Here is a 23,827-nt window from a genome sequence, read left to right on the forward strand (position 1 = left end):
AAATTTCGTTAAATTCTAATGAGTGGTTCTCGAGAAATAGGCGTATTTCCGCGAGTGTTAATTTTCATTCAATCGCAGTTATTTTACTTACTACGCATGCACTGCATTTAACTGGGTTCTTTCGGTAACAAAGAAAAAGCTGAGAATTGCTGGGTTCTTTGCATCGTTGCCTTTTTTAACATATCTTTGTAATAAAAGACTAAAGCCATCAATACACTGCGTTCAATTATAGAGAAAAATAGCACAGATACTGCGGGTGTTGAGTAAATAAAATGATCGCTCTGTTGACGGCATGTTTGTTTTTTGCAATCCTTGTGCGCGCGCTGAATTACATCAGCAAAAGCGCGCGCGAAAACTGTGTTCGGCCACCTTAAAACATCAGTAATACGCGCACTCAACTCTTCCTCTGACTCCAAATATGGACGACGTATTTTTTTACTATGAGAACGTGCGGTGCGGTAAATTACCGACTCCGTGGAGATCTAATCGCTCCTCATCAAAGGTAATAGATTGACAGTTTTCTCGCCTTTCCTGCTTTCGACCAACGGTATTTCACTTTGCTCAGGCGAAGCACAAATGAAAAAATTACAGAGATCAAGGCAGGCTCACTTTCTTGGCGCCCCTTCACCAGACTCCTTTCCGCCGGATCGCTTTGCTCGCCGCTCGCGCGTGACTCAAAGGTGAGCCTGCCCCCCAGGATGATACCAAGTTGGTGTCAATTGAAAAGTCACGTAACGAGTTATTCACTTCCAGGAAAGTCAGTACAAGTGTGTATGTTATTAAACCACGATGTTCGGGTGAAATTTTTCGATAGTAATGGAGTTACGATGGATGTAGAAGCCGTTGAGATGGACTAATAAAACTGTAAGCTTTAAAATGATATCAAGTTGGTGTCAATTGAAAGGTCACGTGACGAGTTGTTCACTTTCGGAATAGCCAGTACAAGTGTGTATGTTATTAAAGCATGATGTTCGGGTGGAATTTTTCGATATTAATTGCGTTGGGATGGGTGTAGAAGCCGTTGAGATGGACTAATAAGACGGTAAGCTTTAAAGTGATACCAAGTTGGTGTCAATAGAAAAGTCACGTGCGAGTTATTCACTTCTGAACATAGGATATTTACAACATCTCAGTTTATAAATTTATGTGAGTGTTTGGGGCAAATTAATAGCTTTGACGGCTAGAAAATGTTTTTGAACAATTGGTGAGGATATCTAACTGATTTTATGCAGTAATTTCGACTACTGAATTTTAATTCGAATTGGTAGACAGTTTTAGCCGGTCGAATTGGCAGAGTTCGAATTGGCAGTGAATTGGCAGACAACTTCAGCTAGGTTCTCCAGGTTGAGTTTGATTTTGAAGAAAAACGTGGTCTGAGTGGAAGACCCTCGTAACTGAGAAATTTCGATTCTGGGTCAATGAGAGAACTCAACACTTGGTAAAATATACATAAAGCTGGCAAATAATTGGCGGGAACAGTTTAAGGATATCACAAAACACTACTAAACGCATAAAGAAACATAATAAACGGAAGTGATAGCCACCTAAATTATAACTAAACAAAATTTCCCGCGCAACCTGAGGCACGCAGGTCTGTACGGGTCCGCAAATGATCCCAGGACCGCAAATGATCCCCAAATTGAACCGCAAATGATCCCCAAATTGAACCGCAAATGATCCCCATATTGGACTGCAAATGATCCCGATCAAAAAATAAGGAATGGCATGGATTTATATCGGAGGAAGGTGAGAACATGTACAAAAATTATGAACTAAAAAACATGTTTTTGCATTTTACAAAAAAATATTCCACAGTTGCTGTTTTGTTCTTCGAACGGTACAGATCGTTTTCACTGTCACGCAATAAAAAAATAAAAAAAAATTATAAATCGAAAACCAACCAATGGAAAAAGCTAAGAAATTGTAATGTACGCTATAGAAGATAACTAAATAAGACACTTCTCCAAGTTTTAGGACTGTGCGTTTCCCCAAACTTCAGAAATTCGTCGTAAATGTTTCCCAGAAATTTACAGAGCCCAGTAAGAAAACCCCATGTTGGTATACATCCTTGGTACACCAATATGGCGGCCGGAATATAATGTACACATCTGGAACTTACTTTGGCTATCTAGGCGACTGATTATCAGTACTGAACAAACAAGCATTTACATAAGCACTTTTCCGGCCTAATGCTCTAACTTCTAAAAAGGCTCAAAATCATGAGATAAGTATATATTTTTCAACAAACTTGATCGTAGCCTTGTGTCACGCAACCTCCATAACCCTGAAATTCAAAATGCTCTGGTTTCCAAACGAAGCAGGCTAATTGTAAACAGATATAAATATACCGCCTCTTCTGCCTGATGAGGATAAAAGCACGTCACGTGAAGACGATCTATTGAATTAGAAGTCTTAGAAAAACACATACTTGTAAACATTCTCGACATCCCGGTGGCAAGAGTATCAAACAGCGAACTTGTCAAAACGAAGTGCAAGCCTTGGCCTTGCTTGGTCATGAGGCTGAACTTCATAACTATAGCATGGAAATTTTGGCTTGTTAGAATACTCAAGTTGTCATTTCCGAGGACTTGAAGCCAAAATACGACTAAGGAAAAATTACAAAATAAATTTGTTCATATTTCCAGGGCTACATTAGGTGTTTTACAGAGTGATGAAGCGTTGTAGGCTTGTGGGTCTACTTAGGTGACAGCGTCTTCCTAATAGTTGCTTCATGGTTAGATTTTAGTTTAAAACTTTAGACGAACGCAGACGTATTTCCGGCTGTCACTTGCTTCCGCCGAAAAATAACGTCTGCGAACCCGAGACAGGAAACGATTTATGTGACGTAATGACTTTTGTTCCTCCTTGGCCAATCACATTCCATGATAAAATGAAACTCGAGTGCTCCTCACAGCGAATACCTCGCGCAGTAGTTCTGGGGTTATTTGAGCTAAACTGTGATTGGCTTAGAATTCCTGCGTCACAGAAATCGTTTTCTGGCTCGGGTTCGCAAACGTTATTTTTCGGCGGAACCAAGTGACAGCCGGATATACGTCTGCGTTCGCAGGCTACGTTAATGGCTGATAAAATGTGATTTAACTATAACACCGAAATATCAATGTTTAACAAAGGACGATATGTAGCATATGTTGCACTGATCATAATTGTACTGAGAACTGCAAAGAAATGCAAGCCAAGTCGTGTTTTGATGATTGAGTGGTGATATTCATAACATCGTAGTTAGCAACAAAATTAGTCGAAAGTATGAAAAACAAAGCAAGTTGTAAGCCATTACAATTATAAGATGGCTTTAATAAAAACATCGGTATTCACGTACGCCAATTCCCTATCCACACCATCCCACCATCCATGCTATTCCTTATTTTTTAGTCGGGATCATTTGCGGTCCCTATCGGGGATCATTTCCGGTCCGGGATCATTTGCGGTCCAATTTGGGGATCATTTGTGGTCCCGGATCATTTGCGGTCCTGGGATTATTTGCGGACCCGTACAGGTCCATTATGGTCCATCATCAGACGGATGGTCCAAATCATTTCGTTCGAAGGAAATGAACACTTTGGAGTTCACGACAATCAACGACCCATATTACTTTAAAAATCTTGGCAATTACTATTCAGAAAGAGGGAAAAACAACCCCAGCATACTCCATCGGCTGTGCGTTTCATCACAGAAAGATCGACCTTTTAAAATTGAAATAGCACACTTGTCTAAAATAGATGTACAGGAATTCTTTTTTCATGCTTTATCGCACGATTAAGAAAGACCTCCAGTGCAATGAAAAATTACTCTTATCAATGTCGTGCTATCTTGTTTTCAGATTAATACATATTGATTCTACACGGTGGAACGAATTTTTACCGTTTTAAACGAGACCAAGCTAATACTAGATTCAAAACAAATGAGCGTATATATACATCCTGAATAAACTACAACTCACCGTGTACGGCTTCTTCCACACTTAAATTGCAACGGGCGTGTTCTACAGCAGCCATCAATGTTCAAAATTTCTTTGAAGCCATTATGACTATTATGAGCACCTAGATCTCTACTACGGACGCGAGCAACCGACCGTTTCGAAAGTTTGTTGATATCGATCTGCCTACCGGTGACCGCGACCTACGTATAAATGACATTTCCGGGAATTTCCCGTTTATTTATAACATCAATAGTCACATTTACGAATAAAATGAAATCGAGGTGAATCTCCAACGTATTTCTGTTCAATCGTCTCGTTTGCCCATGTTGCTTAGACTACAGAGACTACTATGACAGGGCCACGCTTTCGGTCGTTCGCCAGACGAAACATTTTTCACATTCTGTTCAGTATTCATCGTTCCACTAAACTTTAATTATCTGGTTTATCAAATTGTATTTATTCTACCGTTCTACAATCTTGGACACAATAAATGGAACATCTGGACCACCCCTCCCCCCCCCATTTATATGATGCCAAAATGGCGCGTTTTTGCTCCTTCGTGCCTTCATCATTGCTTTGGGGGGAGATGGGGGATAATTGTTCCATTTTATTCTGTCCAGGATTGTAGCTTTTCCCACGCAAACTAGTACAAGAAAACTGAGCTACCCAACCCTTTTCGCTGTTATTAACATCCAAACGCTGATCCCTACCCGTTCAAACCAAACCAAAGACTCGAGGATTAATCAAGTTGAGGCGTTGTTTAGCCTTTGGACGAAGACCTCCAATTAAGGCCCCAGATATATGGTCTCGGGTACCCGAGACAACCCTCCCCCTGAGGCAACTTTAGCGAGGAGGTGAACAGCATCCATATGTGAAAACGTAGTTCCTGTAGGCCGAGTCAAAGTTGACCCTGCATGATTATTCATAACCCATATTGAATAAACGAATGTGCAAATATCCCTCTTTCTTTGAGTTTCCCCCAGTCAGTCAAGCACAGTGGGTTTTGCCGTGTTAATTTTCACTTCCTCAGATACGAATTTCTGCTTTAAATCTTAAATCTAGGCATTACGTGACACTCGCAAGGCCGAGAGTTGTCCCGGCTAGGTGACGCGCCAAAGCGTTTATTTGAAGAAAAGTGTCCCGCTTGCCAGAGGCGAGACAGCTCGCCAACCCGAGTTGTCTCGCCCCCCGAGACGGGTTCGCGATCCTAATATTAATGTACACGGTTGGTTGAATTTTGCAAAGAAATAAGCTCAAAGTTACCTCGGCCAGGGTGACTCTTGGGGAGGGTTGTCTCGGGTACCCGAGACCATATAAAAGTGCCCATTTAGCGTTAAGCTAAAAACACTCAGTACTGAAACGACTTCCTTCGACTTTTCTGTTTCCTTGGCGTTTCGGGGGCCATTTCAGCCAAATCTGCCAATGTCAAGCGGCACTTTTATTAATTCTTGCCAGTCTCCGTGAGAATGACGCCATTACTTTTTGTTTGGCCATCTCTTGTTTTTGGCGAATACTTGGTTTTCCAAAATAAGTTTCGATGAAATAAAAAATAAGTTACAATTCATTCTTGCCCCGTACTCATCAATACATGTCAGGTCAGTAGAGGGATATGGTACCTTTGGTCATCTCAGGGGCGTATCCAGGATTTTTCAAAGGGGGGGTCACACTGTGTCAAAGTGAGTGTCCTGTCGTTTACGCCACCTGTTGTAGGTTGTTTGCGTAACAAAGGCTCACAAAAGGGGAGGTCACGGGCACCCCAGGACCCCCCTAGCTACGCCCTAGGAACTCGGTTTTCTTTTCACTTGCCAGTGTGTGCTGGATTAGAGGCCGACGGATGGTTAGGACCTCGAAAGCCCTGCTTTGGTACCTTAACCTTGCTTCTCGGTGCGTCATTCAACATAATCAAAAGTTACGTCAAAAAATATACCCCCTTTTCTTCCCCGGACGTGCAATACCCATTTCAGAGGGTTTATTACTATAGCTGGCGATTTTAGCCAATTTTGAGTGCCTATTCACATTGATCTGGCGGTTTACTGTGAAGGGGGTCTTCTTCTTCCTGGGCGACTCACCTCCTTCAATTCTGAAGATTCTAGTGAGCGTATAAATAAAAAACTATAAATTAAAATAAGGCTAAAATGTTATAATAAAAACTAAATAATAATAATAATAATAATAATAATAATAGCAATAATGATGATAATAATAATAATAATAAAGTCAAAGTCAACGTCGTTTGGTTTGGCCTTGGTCAGGCGGCAGGCTTTTCTTGAAGGCCGTCAAGTTTGGTGCATTTACTGTTTCATTGGCCAGGCTGTTCCACTCTCGTATCGTCCTCGGGAAAAACGAGTACATGTGGTAGTCCGTCTTTGAGCGGGGAATTTTGTACGCATCTGAATTTACGTGCCGTGATCTCCTTTGAAGTGGAGTCATGAACTCTTGTGCGTCCATGGCTATCAAGCCTTTATGAATTTTATACATCATGCAGAGTCTAAGTGTCTGTCTCCTAGTTTGGAGGGAAGTCCAGCCGAGCTCATATAGCATGTCCCCTACGCTGGATGTGTTGTTGTATCTGCCAAGAACAAATCTCGCTGCCCGACGCTGCACCATCTCGAGCTTATAGATGTTTTCCTGTGTGTAAGGATCCCAAACGGTGCAGGCATACTCGAGGGTAGGTCGGATCAATGTTTTATAGGCAGTGGACTTGAGTGCAGTAGAGTTGATCTTTAGATTCCTTTTCAGGAATCCAAGAGTTCTATTAGCTTTACTTGAGATGGTGTCGATGTGTTTGTTCCATCTCAGGTCTGATGTTATAGTAACTCCGAGGTATTTGGCTGAGTCAGCCGTTGCTAATGTCTTACCATGAAGAATATAGTCATTTTGTACCATAGCACGCTTGCGCCCTACTCTAAGTACTTCACACTTGTCTGGATGGAACTCCATTTTCCATAGGGTTTCCCATTCGGCTAATTTGTCTAGGTCTCTTTGGAGTACTTGGGTGTCACTGTCTGAGTGGATGGTCAGGTACACAATGGTGTCATCAGCAAATAGTCTAATGTTAGAGGTAAGGGATTCAGGTAGGTCATTTATATAAAAAAGGAATAAGCATGGACCTAGGACAGAACCTTGTGGTACACCAGAAAGTACTTCGGCGGCGTCTGAAAATTCTCCTTCAAGGACAACTCTCTGTGTTCTGCCACTTAGGAAGGATTGGACCCATCTGTTTGTCCTACCACCAATTCTATAATACTTCAGCTTGGTAACAAGACGAGGATGGCTGACTTTGTCAAATGCCTTACTAAAGTCCATCATCAGGATATCCGTCTGGGATCCAGCATGCATAGTGTTAACTAGGTCGTTTACGAATCCCAAAAGCTGTGTTTCACACGATCTTCTATCCCTGAAGCCATGTTGTAGGGGGTACAGGATGTTGTGGTTATCGGCGTGCCGCATGATTGAGCTTGCTATGATATGCTCCATCAATTTGCTTGATACACACGTGAGGGAGATAGGCCTGTAGTTACTTGCATCATATTTAGAGCCCTTCTTATAGATAGGTGTGATGTTGGCACATTTCCAGTCGTCTGGGATTTCTCCGCTTTCATACGACTTCTTAAATATGATAGTAAGAATGGAGGCTACAGGTTCTGAGAGCTCCTTCATCACTCGAGGTGTTATACCATCCGGTCCAGGTGCCTTATGGATTTTAAGCCGGTCTAACATCCGCTTGATTCCTGCCCTAGTTATTTGGATGTCGTCTATGGTGGCAAACGGCGATGACATCATCGGTATGTCTTGTGCGTCTGGATTGTCACGTGTGAACACTGACTGGAACTGCATGTTTAGGATATTAGCTTTATCTCTGGGATGAGATATTGTTGTGCCATCTTTCTTCAATGACCCGACACCCATACTGTCCCTTCTGCTGTGTTTGATGAAGGACCAGAATCTTTTCATTCCGGAGAAGTCATTTGTGTCTTCTTCCATCGGTGAGATGATAGACTCGACATGCTCCCAATACTGTTTCCTAGATTCCCTCTGGATTTTTCTCTTTAGCTCTCTCATCTTCTGGTCAAGTAGACGAGAAGCTCCAACCGCATTCCTTTCTGTTGCTCTTTTTCGCTTGATATTTGTTCTGTCTCTCTGCCTGATTAGCCTTTTAATGCTAGGCGTGATCCACGGCAAGTTGTTCTTGTGTTTACATGTCTTGTGTGGAATGTGTTTTAGGGTGCCGTCATGAATGGCTTTTTTAAACGTAAGCCATAGTTCATTTACCGACAATGTATCTTTGTTAAGATCTATCACCTCAGTTGTGGTTTGGAGGTCTGCCTCAAAGCTATCCCATCGTGCCCTCTTATAGAGTGGTATTTTTCGCCGTTTCTGTTTGTAGCGTATGTCTAGATCTATCATAGGGCAGTCGTGGTGTAGCAAACTCACGGAGCAGAACAAGATAATTGTTACATTTTCATTTATCGAGTGATTTACTTGGTTTTACTCACATTAGTTATAGATTCTCCGGCCTTGTTGTGTCCCTTCAAGTTTACATCATCAGACTTAAGTTTTAAATTGTTCCTCTTTCTTCTTTCACTACTAAAACCCTTATTTTTAGAGCGTTCGTTCAGTTATATGTTTTCTAGTTAATGATCATTTTCAGAATCATGTAATTTGATTCACTATGAAAAGGGATAGGTCAAAGTCATTTCTTGTCATTTAAATAAAAGTCTACTTTAAATCAACTTTAAAATATAAAAGTTAATCTTTTCAGCCAGGGATGAAACACACCCAAGCCCTTATTCGTAATTGAAAACCAAACCACTAACAGCTTATTTATTATTAATAAAGTAAAACCATGTACCGACTCTACTCAAACTTGTTCCACAAAAATCTGGAGGTGGGACATATCTCTTGTACTGTTGCTCTCTGGAGATATCGAGTCTCTATTAGACCAACCTGGAAACTTTTGTCGAATCGAGAAGTGACATAACCTTGTAAAGACGTCTACACTAATAAAAACAAGGAAAGAACCTTACATAATTCTCATGCATTTCACAGCATTCTAGTCTCAATTCATTATTAAGCAGGCTTATATCGAGATTCTATTTGTCAACAACGTCCGGCTTTCTCAACTCATTTCTGGCACATGTTGTAACACCCGTAATCACTAAATCCTGATAATTAAAACCCAAATCACAGCAACCCGTCATTCAGCAGTATTTTACAATTTCAAATAAAAGTTAGAAATTCATGCAAGATGTCCAGTAACATTACGGTTAAGAAATTATCGCGTGGTGCGAAAATCATAAAACCATTGTTTTTTTTTTCGGTTTTTGCGTTTTTCTGTGGCGGTCATTCAGTTGAAACATCTCAAGCAACCTTTGTGTTTGCGAACAGCCCATTAAACGTCAAACCTTTTTGTTCGCTGGTTACCTAATGAAGATCTTGTGGTCTTTGAGAGGAGAAACACGATTATTGAGCTAACATATCAGATCGGTTATGATAATAATCGTCCTACTAGTAGGGCGCTTTCGGTTTTTAGGAGAAAACGAACTGAAGCGGTCTGTGGGTTTGAAGGGACAAAATATGGCGGTTGAAATTTAGACCCTCAATTCAGTTTCCGAGAATTGTGGAAGGACAGTTTGAATTCATGGGAAACGTGATCCCCTTTCCCCTCTTTTCAAGATCAGACTGTGAATCCAAGTTTTTTTTTTCTGTAAGCCAGGTTTGCCGTCGATCAAAGACAACGACGAAGAGTAGTCCAACATTTTTCGTAGACACCACAAAGGAGAGCAGTTTAAAGCCTAGACTGCTGGGTATTTCAGCGCAAATAAAAAAAAAGTCCCTTTCAAGGCCGCGCAGTAACGAACCGACGATTCACATTAAACCAGTAACAATTTCAACATCGAGTCTAACTTTTAAACTTTTAAACACACAGCTACTAAATACTTTATTTCATTAAAAATTTTACATGCAGTTACATGGCCATAATTTTAGATACAAAGGTCTGGCAAACGTAATAGCCAAATAATGATAAATATAGACAAGCCAATAAAATGAAATTGAATCTCTTTCTAAACAAAGTAAAATAGATGCTGGCTTTTTTTTTACAAAATTACCGCGCTTCATGACTTCGCTATCAACAATCACCACAGCCATTAGTGTCGGTGATGTCTACCTGAGTGCCAGCCTCATCTGCCTGTTCCCATGGTGGAGGGGCTTGCCCATCACATCTCTTGAGCGCAAATTTGTAAACTAAAAAGCCACTTAATCCACGGGCTTGCCAATATTTCACCACTGAGTAAAGGCCTGAAATGGATAACGAAAAACAGGCAAAAATATTAGGGTGATTACTTTAAATGGGCAACTTACGAAACTTGGAAGAAAACTGACCAATAAAAACCACAATGGATGGAGATCTCTGTTGTAAACAGACCAATGACGTTGGAACTTTCAGAAACGTTCAATAACAAAACTTGAAGCCAATCGAAGACCAAGATCTGTTTTACTTGAATTTGTATCACATATATTGACTCCTCTATAGTGTATAGACCCACAGATCCCGTTCAGGCTAGCGGCCAAGTATCATAATTCTAACTTTACCCAAATAATTCAGTTTAAAAATTGTTTTGTGACCCGTCACACCTAAACCGTTCAAAACTGTTCAAAATCTCGGAACGAAATAAACCAATCAAAACCGACAGTTTTCTGAGGGGAAGTCATAACTGTGTTTAGTTTCAAATGTGTTGTAGCGGTGAAGACGAAAATGGTTAGTGCCGCTCCCATGTCTCGAGCTATTAGGGAGTTTAAGGAACCACGACGGCGACGCCGAGGACAACGTCGATTAAAAAACGAATTTATATTTTACCTATGATTAACGAATTTCGCGGTACTCTCAAGTCAGTTACTATGTTTATCACTGTCAAAACTAAACAAAAGTAAAACTAAAACACAGCGATAAATTTGAAATATAAATTTGAAAAATTAGCCGTTGTGGTTCACGTTCCCTAGACAACGCAGAATTTGGCCATTTCACGTTGTTGTTTTGCAGAGGACGGTAAAGAAATGTACCAGGAATTATAACGCACGTGCACAGCCATTGTCCTCCTCACTAAACCTTTTGTTTAGTGACGTTCCCGTTGCCATTGCCGTCGTGGTTTTCTTAAATTCCCTAATGCCTTTTAGGCTGACTTCGCAAAAGACTACCAGCAGTCTAATTTTGTTGTAAAACTATTGTTTGTATTCTTCAAGTATTTATAATATGTGGAGAGCAAGCAGCAGGTACGTTGATTGAGTCTGACCAAGTCTGACGAAAACAAACAGCGCCCGGGGACATGTCGACCAACTCTGAATAGAACGTAATAACGACAGTTCTCATTTTTGATGCTGATTTTGTAGATCATGCACCTTGCCTTTTGTAAATAAGCGTAATTATGAGTTATCTGCAGTCTGTTATATTTGCCGAGCTGCTGTGTGCAATGTTGAGTACACCATATTGTAGCCTGTTGTTCTTCACAAAGAATGACCTTAAAGTCACTGGTCTGGAACATGTATAATATTATTGGGAGTGACCAGAAAGCCGAGTGGGAAGCTGCCACGTGAAAGATTTAGGAATGCTGTAAAGATGAAAGCATTCCGGCAATAGCACTGCCCTTAGAGTCAACTAGCTCTTGTCAGTATGTCTGTTTTGCAAGCCTGATTGGTATCTTTAGGGGTCAAATACACCTTGAGCTGCACCTAGATTGACAACTCAACTTTTCCAACGAGCATCGCCGGCCATTTCAAATGGCATTCCTTGCCGGGGTCCTTACCATCATATCTATATCCTTCTTCTGGAGCGAAGGGGCTTTTTGACTTGTATCCTCTGATAACTCGCACAGGTCTGCCATTTTCAACATTTTTACTTAGTGCTAAATTTCCTGTTTGATCAAGAAATGATTAACAATTCAATACAGTTTACTTAAGATCTTCTCCACTTCACAACATAAACAAACTAGGAAATATTTCTGGTAAAAGGAGCTCGCAGCAGAATACTATTACACTGTGCGGTTCAGGTGTACAACGGTTCCTTCACTTTCAATGTTTTCAGCCCTTTTTTCGTTAGCTTCCATAAATTTGAACAGTAAACCTACAACAACTGGCACATTGAAATAAAACACGATTCTAAGCTAAAACTGGACCATGTGTTAATTGTTGCTTACACCAGAAAAGTCGTTTTGGCTTGTTTAACTCAAATTAATATTCCATAAAAACAGAGATCAGAAGTAAATACTCCGGGGAGTCTACTATATTCTTGAGAATCTGTTGAAACATATTTTGCATGCAGACGAATCTCAAAAATATTTTTTCAACAGTAGAGAGTACACGTGTTACTTATTAACTAAAACATGACCGTTTCATTCACCTCTGGTTAGAGTTTGATCCTTGGATTGAGGTGCGGTCCGTAAATTCTGTTGATTACAAAAAAGAACCAAAAATTTAATAACACTAAGTATAATATAAGAATGAACTGGAAGTAATTAGCTCAGTACTATGAAAGCTTCTGCTATTTACGAGATAAAAACACTATGCCTTAAAACAAAGCCAAAAGTTACATGAATGTTTAAAAGATGGTTGGTTGAACTTATTACCACACTTCCATATCTTTCTACTTTTTAGCAATTATTATGTTACAATACTGTTGCATATTCGAAACAGTGTTTGCAAGTTTTTTTTTTTTCAGTATCAAACTACAGTCAGACAGTGCAAATTAAAGCACTTGATTTAGCACTGAATGTCATGTAGATTGTCATTTAAATCAGCAAAATGCCAAGCAAAACTTAGAGTGGCATAGCTAACTTTAACATGTGTAATTAAAAATAACAGCACCTTGGGGTTAGCTTTTGTGCCCTTCAAATCTCTGCCACCTACAAACAACAAAACATTCTGGTTTTACTATTCATCTTTTCCATACAGGTCACAAAACTAACAACTACTGACATGCAACAGTAATTACAACTGTACAGTTACTGAAAGTCTTGTTGCAGCTATCTACATGTGCACAGTGCATAGCTATTCAATATTCAGTACACTAACTATCACAGCCATATCATTGTGCATTCCATAGGGATAAATCCAGTTGAATAGCACAACTGATATTGTGGGTGAAGAAATCACAACATGTTAACTGTACCTTCTCCAGTGTATGTGAAACAGACTCCATAATCAAGATCATCCTCATATCCTCCAGAGAGAGCTAGTGAGTAGCATCCTTCAACATCACTTCCATGAATACCAGCCACTGTTGGCCTACAAAAATTGAATAATTTATTTTAACTTACAGCTTTTCTCAGACTGTCTGTAACCTTACAGCTAGTATGTGGCTTTATGAGATTAAAGAATTTTCATCCATTGGTGTGTTCAGCATTCATCTTTTGATGCCTGTTAGCCTGCCAGAAGGCTCTCTAGTTTGGTTTTTGCATGAGTGGCTGCAATTTACCTTTATTTGTTATGTCAGGGTAGAGTTTACATTTGGGCTCCATACCATGATCTCTGTGTTTCAAGTGTTTGCTTCCTTAATAGGCCAATTTCAGTATATTAATATTCTAACATGGCTCTCCGAGGCTTTCAGGACAAAATTGTAATTTCTCTAAGTTTCTTTTGTCCCTCCTGATTACCAAGAGACTTGGATACAAAGAAAACACCACCAAAATAATATGGAAGTTTGTCCTGAAAGCCTCAGGGCCATGTTAGTCAAGAATATTGGCAATATATATCAAACATGGCCTAGTGTACCCTCTTGTTCCCAAGAAGATAAGCACTTCTGAATATACAGCTGTAGAGGTTGATTTCATCACCTCATTTTGAGAAGTTCCTTCTAGACTGCTTATAAGCCCACCCAAAGCCCCTTGTGAAATATGTATAACCCAGGGTTTATAACCAGTCAGAATTTTACTGTAGTTATGTGTAAAACAAATGTCCAACCTGTGAACACCATCAATGCAGCAGGCTAGCCTTGTGCTCCATAATGTTCCTACAGGAGAACCTAACCACAAAACAGATCAATGAGAAAATCACAGGGAGTCTTACTATGCAAGGGTTTTGATCTCTACATGTACAGAGGGGAAAAGAACACAAAAAAAATATGCAATATGAAATGCCATCACAGCCACATGGGTCTCAGCGGTTTAAGTTTACCTCTCCACTCCCTGGAAAAACACCCATTTCCATGTTTTCTAAGACGTTTCTATGATTTGACCAATCAAAGTCTTAGAAATGCAGAAATGGATCCATTGCCATGGTTACATAGTATTATTTATTTTCTGGGGGCAGCATGTCACTGTTTGATTGCCACAGTTATTACACATTAACATAATTGTATATTTAAAAATTAAAATATCTCTATTTTTCCTGCCAGCAGTATGTTACTATGTCAACCTCTTCCTCTCATATCTCTTGGATTTTTTTTCAGTCATCTCAAACAGAACACATTACTGCCACTTTTCAATAACATGTGAACTCTGTAGTCAAAACTTAACAAATTAATGCAACTTTGGCTGCCATCATTAGCAAACAGCCAAATCATCAAGAAAATCTAAGGGGGTTATGCGTAATCCATTCAGTACCTTATGTAAGGAGTGTTTCTGTAAGGACTGAATGTATACTCAAAAGAAAAAATATCGAGGTAGTAGTACAGCAAGCACTACTAGCATCGGTGTGACACAGAATTACGTTCAGGACTTATAATAATTAATACTATATACTTTGTCATCTACCAATCCTGTTAACTATACAGAATGTACCTGGTATTTCTCCAAAAACATTTTCCCTGTTTTTTGGTGCTCTCAAGGGCCTCTTGTAGTCCTCATCCTCATCACCATCATCAAAGTTGTTATAATTCTGTTCTTGATACTCATTGGGTTCCTGATCCACAAAAAAGATACATGCACAAAAAAATGTTGAGTATATAGACAGCAGATCAGATCTTTTGAAATGGTGCAAAAACAAGTGTCTGTCTATCAGTAGTGCACAGTAAAAGTGAACCAGATATGTTTGGCCTTTTAGAGGGGTCCTTGTCTTATTGGGGGCAATGATGGTGAAGCTCTGTGCTGACAGACCCAAAGCCAGAGTAACTCATTTTCTCATGAGCAACTCGATCATTGTTCCAAAGATTTTGCCCAGTTTTTTTTTGTGTGATCTAGCTGTCTCTAATAAATTATCCCAATGAAATTGAATCACATTAAATTTGCAAATGTTTAAGTAAGCAGGCTACACTGTAACTCATACTGTTGAATTATCAAGTTCTAGTTAACCTGTCCTTTGAGCCGGCGTGATGATCTCCGAAGTCTAATTCGATATTGTAAATCTTGATGCTCAGTACTAATGGGTTCGTCATCAGTTGCCAAATCTTTGACCTTTGCCTCCTGTCGCTTTCGCTTCACTCCAGTAGTTAGTGCTGGCTTCTTTATCACAGGTTTTGCAACAAACTGACCCTGAAAAAATACTAGACATCAGCACATGTATGCTCCTCCAGGGAAATAAGGGAAATATAGTTTTGAAAATACAGTTTAACCTTTAGGTGGCCACCCCTTATTAAGTGGCCAGTTAGCAAAGCCCCAAACTTACATAATTTATATTGTCAGTAAAATACTGTAAAGAAAACTCCTTATACCCGGCCAGTATATTGTCTTTTAACCCCTTTTAAGCGACTACCCAAAATAAAATACACCTTGTACAGCTTTCTTTTGGACAAGGTGATGATAGATAAGAGTCCGAAATCGAAAGTGATGACTGATGAAAGCATTCAAACACATGTTTATTATGATTGTCTTGACAAGATCTACATTCACCTAGCAACTAACCTGATGGTAGAAAAATTTGTGATGGTGATTTTTGAAGGAGGTAGTATTTTCATGACAAGTGTATGAGGAAAAAAGTGATAGGCTTTATTATGTGCAACAATAGTCACAAGCCTTCAAGAATTGTTTGTATTTGAATCAATTGGCATTTCTACTTAGCCTCATGAATGCTAATTCCTGCAACCCTGCCGGACACGAAACAGAAATCTATTCCGACCTGTATCAAGGCAGAGGGCAAGATTGTTACCGATAAACAAAGCATTTCAGAATTGTTTAACACTTACTTTACTTCTGTTGTGAACAAGTTATTTGAATCATGCCGGTATGCAAGACCAGTTTTTAATTCTACAACCGAGGAGCTGTTTACAAAGAATCATTTTGAGTTCACAGCAGTGGGTAAACCGTTTGTGCTTAAGCAACTTAAATGCCTAAAACTCAAGAAAGCTACAGGTCTAGATGGTCTACCTGCTAGACTTTTAAAGGACAGCGCAGTTGTGATAGCTGACTGTGTAAAACATTTGATAAATCTTTCTATTGAAACTGGTGCAGTCCCGTCTGAATGGAAGCAAGCAAAGGTTGTACCCTTCTTCAAATCTGGAAACAAAGATGATCTGGACAATTACAGGCCTATATCAATTTTACCGATCTTGTCGAAAATTCTGGAGAAAGCTGTCTTCCATCAGCTACATAGCTACCTATCAGAAAACTCTCTTCTCTCGCCTTATCAATTGGGGTTTCGCGCAAATCATTCAACTCAGTTGGCCGTTACCTTCCTTACAGATAAAATTCGTGGTCATATGGACAAAGGGCTATTGACGGGGGCAGTGTTTATTGACCTGAAAAAGGCTTTCGATACTGTTCCTCATGACGGTCTTTTAAACAAGTTGTACAGATATGGAATTCAAGACCAGCCTCTCTCGTGGTTTGAGAGCTATCTCACTAACAGGACTCAGAGAGTGTCCATTGAAAATCACCTTTCTTCTGCCGCCAACATCAGTAGCGGAGTACCTCAAGGTTCCGTGTTAGGGCCTCTCTTGTTTATTCTTTACATAAACGATCTTCCTTTGGCCGTTGGTCTGTCTAGTGTTATGTTATATGCCGACGACACCGTTATTTTTACTGCTGCTTCAAACATTGACCAACTACAGCTGAACTTAAGCCTTGATCTCAATAATGTCCCTGCCCCTTACCACAAGAAGAACAGCACACGGGGTTGGGCCTCAAACGAGCAGTTTAATGTAATGTATATATTGGGACACAAAACAAACTGCTAGGGGTAGGGAGGGTTAAGGGAAACAGCTAAACGATCGAAGTTAACAGCGATAAGCGAGTGTACAATGTGATATGATGCTAGCACGTGCCGGCTACATTAAACTATATTAACAATATTAACATCACTTAATGTCCCTGCCCCTTACCACAAGAAGAACAGCACACGGGGTTGGGCCTCAAACGAGCAGTTTAATGTAACGTATATATTGGGACACAAAACAAACTGCCCAAAAAAGTGGCCCAATGAAAAACTAAGTGCTGGAGTGGTAAGGAGAGGCATATTGGTAAGGAATGTCCTTAGTCTGTGCGATATGAGGAGCAACCTTTAGGAAGAGACTTAAGGGAGAGCGAATGTATCTTTTATAACAATCGGAGGACCAGCGACCTAGCAGTTTGATCTCATAATCGTTCAGTCCTGCGATGGTAGCAGACGTTGCACCACCAATGCGAAAACTGTGTCCGCTGTAATGGTGAGGGTCTAGACCCACGAGTCGGAGTAGTGTTGAAAGGAAAGTGGTGAGATCTCTGCGGGCTAGTGGTAGTCCAGAGGAAAGCCGGAACAATGGGTCGCTGGGGGTGGCATGTGGACGAGCATGTTGAAGGCGTAGATTGGTCTTTAAGGCGCAGACTGCACAAACAGTGTGGTGAGCATGACCAACATATAGGACCACTCCACGGTGTTGTTGATCAGTCTTTGATTTTCGCAGGTGTAGAGCTGCATATTCATCACCAGTTTGCGTGGTGTGAAGGTTGACATCCTGTAGGCGGAGTAAGGTCTCAATATCATAAGATGTTTTGCTGGTGACGGTAAATTCTCCCGCACGTAGGAGCAGAAAGTGGGCGGTGGTCATGGCTGCCCAGTAAACTGTATCATCTTCGGAGTGTGGGTCGATAAAATATTTTAGGCGACACAGAAGGTCAAAGGTTATAGGTAATTTCTGCTTGGCTGGACTGGAGTGTACGCGTTCAATTCCTCGCAAGGTTTGGTGTAGCTTAATAGTGTGAGTAAGAGGATTATGAATTCCGTGACTGATGTGTAACGCACATACGCCAGCGAGGTACACTTTAATCGATTGTGGTTTTAAACGGTCAGCTAAGAAGGCCACAAACAAAGAGAGTGTTTCTTCGGATGCGGGAACGGCAGTGAAACCATGTCTGTCGCAGAATGTGAGGTACTGGCGTTGCGCGGAACTGTATGTGCGATGGGCATTTTCAGCTAACCCTTTATGGAAGTAGTGGTCAGCCCTCATTTGAAGGCGGCCAAGTTCAGTGGAAGGACTGGCGTAGGCAGGAGGTCTGCGTCGGGCACCAACTTGCGAAAGCGTTGGACCTGTAATCGAGACAAGGCATCAGAAGCAGAATTTAGTATCCCAGGGATGTGCACAGCCTTCAATACAATGTTAAACTTGGCGCAGATGAAGAAAAGATAACGGATGAGGGACATAATGTGGCGACATTTGCTGGAACCGGAGGTCAGAATGCGCACGACTGATTGATTGTCACAATGAAACAAAAGACTTTGTGAGGTTAGGGAGGGGGTCCAGACTGTCATGGCCATGGTGATGGCATAAAGTTCTTTGTACGTTATGGAGCGACGACTGGGGATACCGACTTCATTAAAGGTTGCACAGAGCCAAGCGGTGCCAAATAAGGCTCCAAAGGACTCGGCACAGGCATCAGTAAACAGGTGTAGGCACGCGTTGCTGAGCCACTGTTCATCATAGAACAAACTGCGACCATTCCAATCAGAGAGAAATGACAGCCACCATTCGACGTCTTTGAAGAACCGCTTAGTAAGACGGATATGATGGCTCGGGTGGGATCCTTTGGACAAAAGTGCGATCATTCGACGAAGAAACGTTCTACCTGGTCTGCATACGGAGCAGATGAAGTTGAGTTTCCCAATGAGGGACTGGAGCTGTCTCTTTGTGCAGGAGGCTTTGGTTTGCCACATTCGAAGTTGAGAGTCTCATCCAGACGGGTCTGTGAGATGCGCGCCTCTTGAGCAATGCTATCGAGTTCGATACCCAGTAGTTCTAGGGTAGTGCATGGCACAACAGTCTTGGCAGGATTTGAATTGAAGCCGAGATCTGCACAGGTACTGAGCATGAGATCTAAGTTGGTTTGGCAGAGGGGGTCTGGGGCAGGGGGCCACAGGTCCAGAAGTCGTCCAGGTAGTTCCAAACGGGGCTGGCCCCACGGTCGCACATGGTGAACGATAAGATATCCACGTACTTGAGGAAGAGCGCGGGCGAGCTGCGCAATCCGAAAGGCAAAAAGGCATCGACAAAGTAAGCAGTGGTGAGTGTGCCATTAATGTCAATTTGCCATGTGGAGCCAAGGAGCTCCCAGTCTTCGCGACGCACTAAAATGTGATGAAAGGCATCAGATAAATCAAGTTTACTCATTAATGCGCCTTTTCCATGGAGTTTAAGTTGTGAAATCGCGCGGTCAAGTGTGTCGTAGGTACAGGAAAACAGTTCTTTGGGAATGCCATCGTTGACAGAGTGAGCGGCGGGCCATGATAGATCGTGAATTATGCGCCATTTCGTAGGCATCGAGTGCTTTTTAGGAATAGCGCCCATCGGCGATCCGACAAAGTTAGCAAAGGGCGGTGTAAGAAAAGGACCAATCTTATGATTAAGACAAAGTTCGCGTTCCAGCTCTCTCGCCACCGCCTCGGGGTTTGTTGCTGCTGATAAATGGTTATCATAGATCTGACTGTAACGGTTTCCGGAGAAACCGATGTTTACTCCAGAACGAATGTCGTGTAATAAATCATTTGCAAGCGTTTGATCAGGGTAACGTGATAAGCAGTCCATCCAGGTATCAAGATTGAAGGGTGAGTTAATGTCCGGTAACGTATTTACAATCGGCCAGAGAGTGCTCCCCCCGGCAAGCCTTGCAAACGTGGGCGCGCTTGCACTCAGTTCCTTGTTGGCAAGAATTGTGCTGAAACAAGTTGCAGCCTTCTTTGCCGTTGCTTGTGAACCACTTGTCGTATTTCCAGGCGTAATTTTGCTGGCTTGCGTCTGGGCGCGGGCGCGAGCTAATTTTCTTCGCGCCTTGATTTTCCTCCAACGCGGTTTTCGCACGAAAAAGGCAATCACGCACCAAATGATTCGGGGATTTACAACGCTGACAAGAGACGCCTTCTCTCCTGACGGCGGACGAGTCGAGAATTGTTGTGTACAATGTCGTGTCAACGGTATCGAAGCATGCAGAGGTATTTAGAGTTTGGCTGAGACGAAATTGGACATCGTAATTGTAAACGGCGCTCCACACAAATTTCCTGTTCGCTTTTTGAATCACGTCACGGTAGCGGGCGAGTTCCTTGTAACGAAGTGGTGAGACATCCATCACGAGCGCCTCATAAATGTTCCACGCCTCGAGCCACGAGTCGAACGATTCGATAGTTACGTTCTGGGTCGCGCTTGCTTTCCGATCACCGGTTCCAGAGATAACATCGCCACATGTGTCGGGCTTAACTTTGAGGCAGGGAAGGAGATCGAGAAAATCAACATAAGCGCCAGCTTTTACGGCTTTAAGTACGGTACCTGCAATTGGTTGGCCAGAGCCACTGTGTGAGCCAGATGGAGGTTGCTACGTCATCTGGATGGGGGAGTTGTTGTCTTTGTTGTCGGCATGAGCGGACGGTTCGTGTGTTCAGGCACCGCCCCCAATTTTATCCTTGGTTGTTGTTAGTTCGGTTACCGTGTCGCGTAGTGTTTGCTGCTCGAGCTGCAAGGCTTCCACTTGGCTCGACAAAGCTCGTATGGCTCGGAGCAAGGCGTCCTGCTTATCGCCAGAATCAGGAGCGAGTTGTTTCTCCTCTTCGACGGGCGACTCCTCCATGGTGCCGTCGCTATCAGGATCTCGTTCTTCGGGTCCTTCGCAGTGTTTTCCCATTGCTGCAAAATCGTGCTTATCTTTCGGTGTTCCGCAACCAGGGCATTTATTTTTGCATTTGGATTTGCTTTTCGAAGACATTGCGTTGAAACGAACCGGTACAAGTCGAAGAGAGCAAACAGCTAAACGATCGAACTTAACAGCGATAAGCGAGTGTACAATGTGATATGATGCTAGCACGTGCCGGCTACATTAAACTATATTAACAATATTAACATCACATAATGTCTCTAACTGGTTAACAGCGAACGGTCTTTTCCTCAACCTAAAGAAAACTGAGTATGTTTTATTTGGAACTCGGCAAAGGCTAGTCAGATCTGAATCTCATAGTCCGCTTTGCATGGAAGGAAAGGAAGTCAACCAAGTAAAGTCGTTCAAGTACCTAGGAGTCTTGCTAGATGAGTGTTTATCTTTCAACGATCACATAAGCTATTTAAGGTCAAAAGTTGCTAGCAGACTTGGCCTCCTGTCACGATTACGAGGTTGTTTAACCACGGAAGCAGCAAATAAGATCTATTTGTCCACGGTGCTACCGATGTTAAGCTATTGTGATGCGTGCTTTTGCCCTCTGGGAAGCACTAACAGAAAGACTCTTGAACACCTGCAACGACGAGCTGCGAAAATCGTATACGGTTTTAAACCTGACATAGCCACAGAAACAATACTTGAGAACCTACGCTGGCCCTCTCTTACAAAAACCATGGAAAAGCACTGTGCACTGTTAGTTAACAAGTGCTTGGTCGGAGAAGTTCCTCTATACCTTAAAGACTATTTCCTGTTACGCTGCCAGAGCGACAACCAACATGTTTTTAACAGATGCACTAGATCGTCAATCACTGACATTATTCTTCCCAAATTTCATTTAGATGTCGCTAAAAAGTCTTTTTATTGTCATGGTGCATGCACATTTAATAGCCTTCCAACGAACATAAAGATTTTGCCACCTAAGGAACGTTTCAAGGCTATCTCCGATTTTTTTTTCTTAGGTTATTTTTTAGAACATTTTCAATTCGATATCCAATTTTTATGAGAACGCTATTACCTTTTTAAGCTTTTAAATTTTTTAAACATTTCAGCGTATCTTTTAAAGTAGTTAGTTTTTTTTATAGATATACATTATTTATACATGCTCTTTTTATTTTACGTTGTACAGGGCCCCCGTTGATACCAGTCCTGCGACTGAAGGGGTCACCCTGTTTAAATATTGATTATTATTATTATTATTATTATTATTATTATTATTATTATTATTAACCCTGATTGAGCCGCCAACCCTTTTTAAAAGTGTTCACCTCCCATTTTCCCCTCAGTGGCCACTTAATAGGGGTTCAACTGTGTATATGAAAAAGCCAAATATGTTTTCTTAATGAAATAAATAACTTTAAACATAATGAAAAACAATTCCCGGTTTATATATTGAATAATTTGCCAGCACAGCAATGCATGATTCCAGAAAATATCCATAACTATACCACAACGGCTTTTTAGAATTCAGAGGGCAAGAGGGGTTCTTTGAAATGGAAATCCAAAGGCATGGGGGTACTTATGATTGGAATTTGGAGGGCATGGGAGGGGGGGGGGGGGTCGCTGGGGAGACAGACAAGAATGTGAATGCACAAACGAAGTGACGACACTGCTGATGACTGCAAAAGCAAGATACAAGACAAGCATCAATCAAGGCCAGAGGCATTAAAGTTGATAAACTTCCTGTCAGAAAATTTAATTGTTTGCAACGAATGCCGACCTGCAATGTTTGTTAACTATATGCCAGTGATACATATTTATAAAGAAACTGGTGTAATGACGTCTGATCAAGGGAATGTTGTTTATAAATTAGGTAACGTAAATTAGGCAGGATTTACCCATCAATGTTCTAATTTCCATAGTAATTAACACACAAAACAATTGAAATTTCTTCACTAGTTCAGTAAAAAACCAGTTGCAAAATTGCTACTAAAGAGAAGAAAGTTTTAGTGCTGAACATTTAGTCACGAATGCATGCGATCGTACTGGTTGTAATTTCGAGCCCTGTAGACAATTATTTGACGGAAAATTATTAGCAAAAACTCCTGGGAAGATGGAAGTCATAGGGAGTCAAACAAGGAATTCCAGAGGGTTGAAGTCAAATCGGAAATCCAGAAGGAGTTAACGCTTTTGGAATTCAGAGGGCGTGGGAGAGTAGACTAGAGCATTTTGGAATTCCCTAAGGCAAAGGGGGAGGGGGGGGGGGAGGTTAAAATATTCATGCCGCCCATGGTAGGGTATAGATATTTTCTGGAATCTCCCAATTCTACCAGGACAGGCTAGCCTCTTCCAGGCGTTCAGTTAGTTTGGGCCTCTCTTTCCTGTCTTTTGCTCCGCTATTTTCTCACGCTGCACCCTAACTAACTGAATGCCAAGAAGAGGCTAAGAACAAGCAAGTGCACGTGGATAAGTGTTCAAATGATGGTTAATAAATTAAGCATCATGGTGGGGTCCATCAATATTGAACACTCCCAAACTACAGCAAAATAAGAGCCACCGCTTAGAAGTTTTTCGCCACCAACAAAAATTTAATATGGAACCCCCTAAGCGAGACCAGAGACACTAATTTCCACCCCTGCATCCTTTTCTGATTGTTTAATTAGTGAAGCGCATTAAGACCATGCTGTCAGCTTACACATGTTCACTCACATGTGTGGCATTACTCTGCATTACTCACTGCGGGTCACAGCAGAGACACTGACCTTAAATTTGTCAAGTCCTAAACCTGCCAGTATCTTCTTGTTTTCAGCAATATTCTTTTGCCTCTGTAACTCATACTCGCTTACGTGCCCGTTCATACTTGGAACTGAAGATCCTGATGCAAATACTTCGCGCTTCGGTATGCAGCGTGATCCAA

The 23,827-nt window shown here is 41.4% G+C and overlaps 1 protein-coding gene across 1 annotated transcript; it reads right to left on the bottom strand.

Annotated features, from left to right (window-relative positions):
* Positions 1-9,852: 9,852 nt before the first annotated feature.
* On the bottom strand, positions 9,853-23,821 carry LOC145497976 (uncharacterized). The gene is made up of 9 exons (XM_081477850.1): positions 23,673-23,821; positions 15,220-15,399; positions 14,710-14,830; positions 13,892-13,952; positions 13,101-13,216; positions 12,797-12,834; positions 12,333-12,378; positions 11,740-11,847; positions 9,853-10,237 (listed from the first exon to the last, which is right to left on the bottom strand). The coding sequence occupies exons 1-9, from the start codon at positions 23,766-23,768 to the stop codon at positions 10,068-10,070; spliced, it is 936 nt and encodes a 311-aa protein (XP_081333976.1). The 5' UTR covers positions 23,769-23,821; the 3' UTR covers positions 9,853-10,067.
* Between the last annotated feature and the right edge of the window lie 6 nt (positions 23,822-23,827).

Source organism: Orbicella franksi, chromosome 9, assembly GCF_964199315.1.
Source record: "Orbicella franksi chromosome 9, jaOrbFran1.1, whole genome shotgun sequence".
Lineage (NCBI taxonomy): Eukaryota > Metazoa > Cnidaria > Anthozoa > Scleractinia > Merulinidae > Orbicella > Orbicella franksi.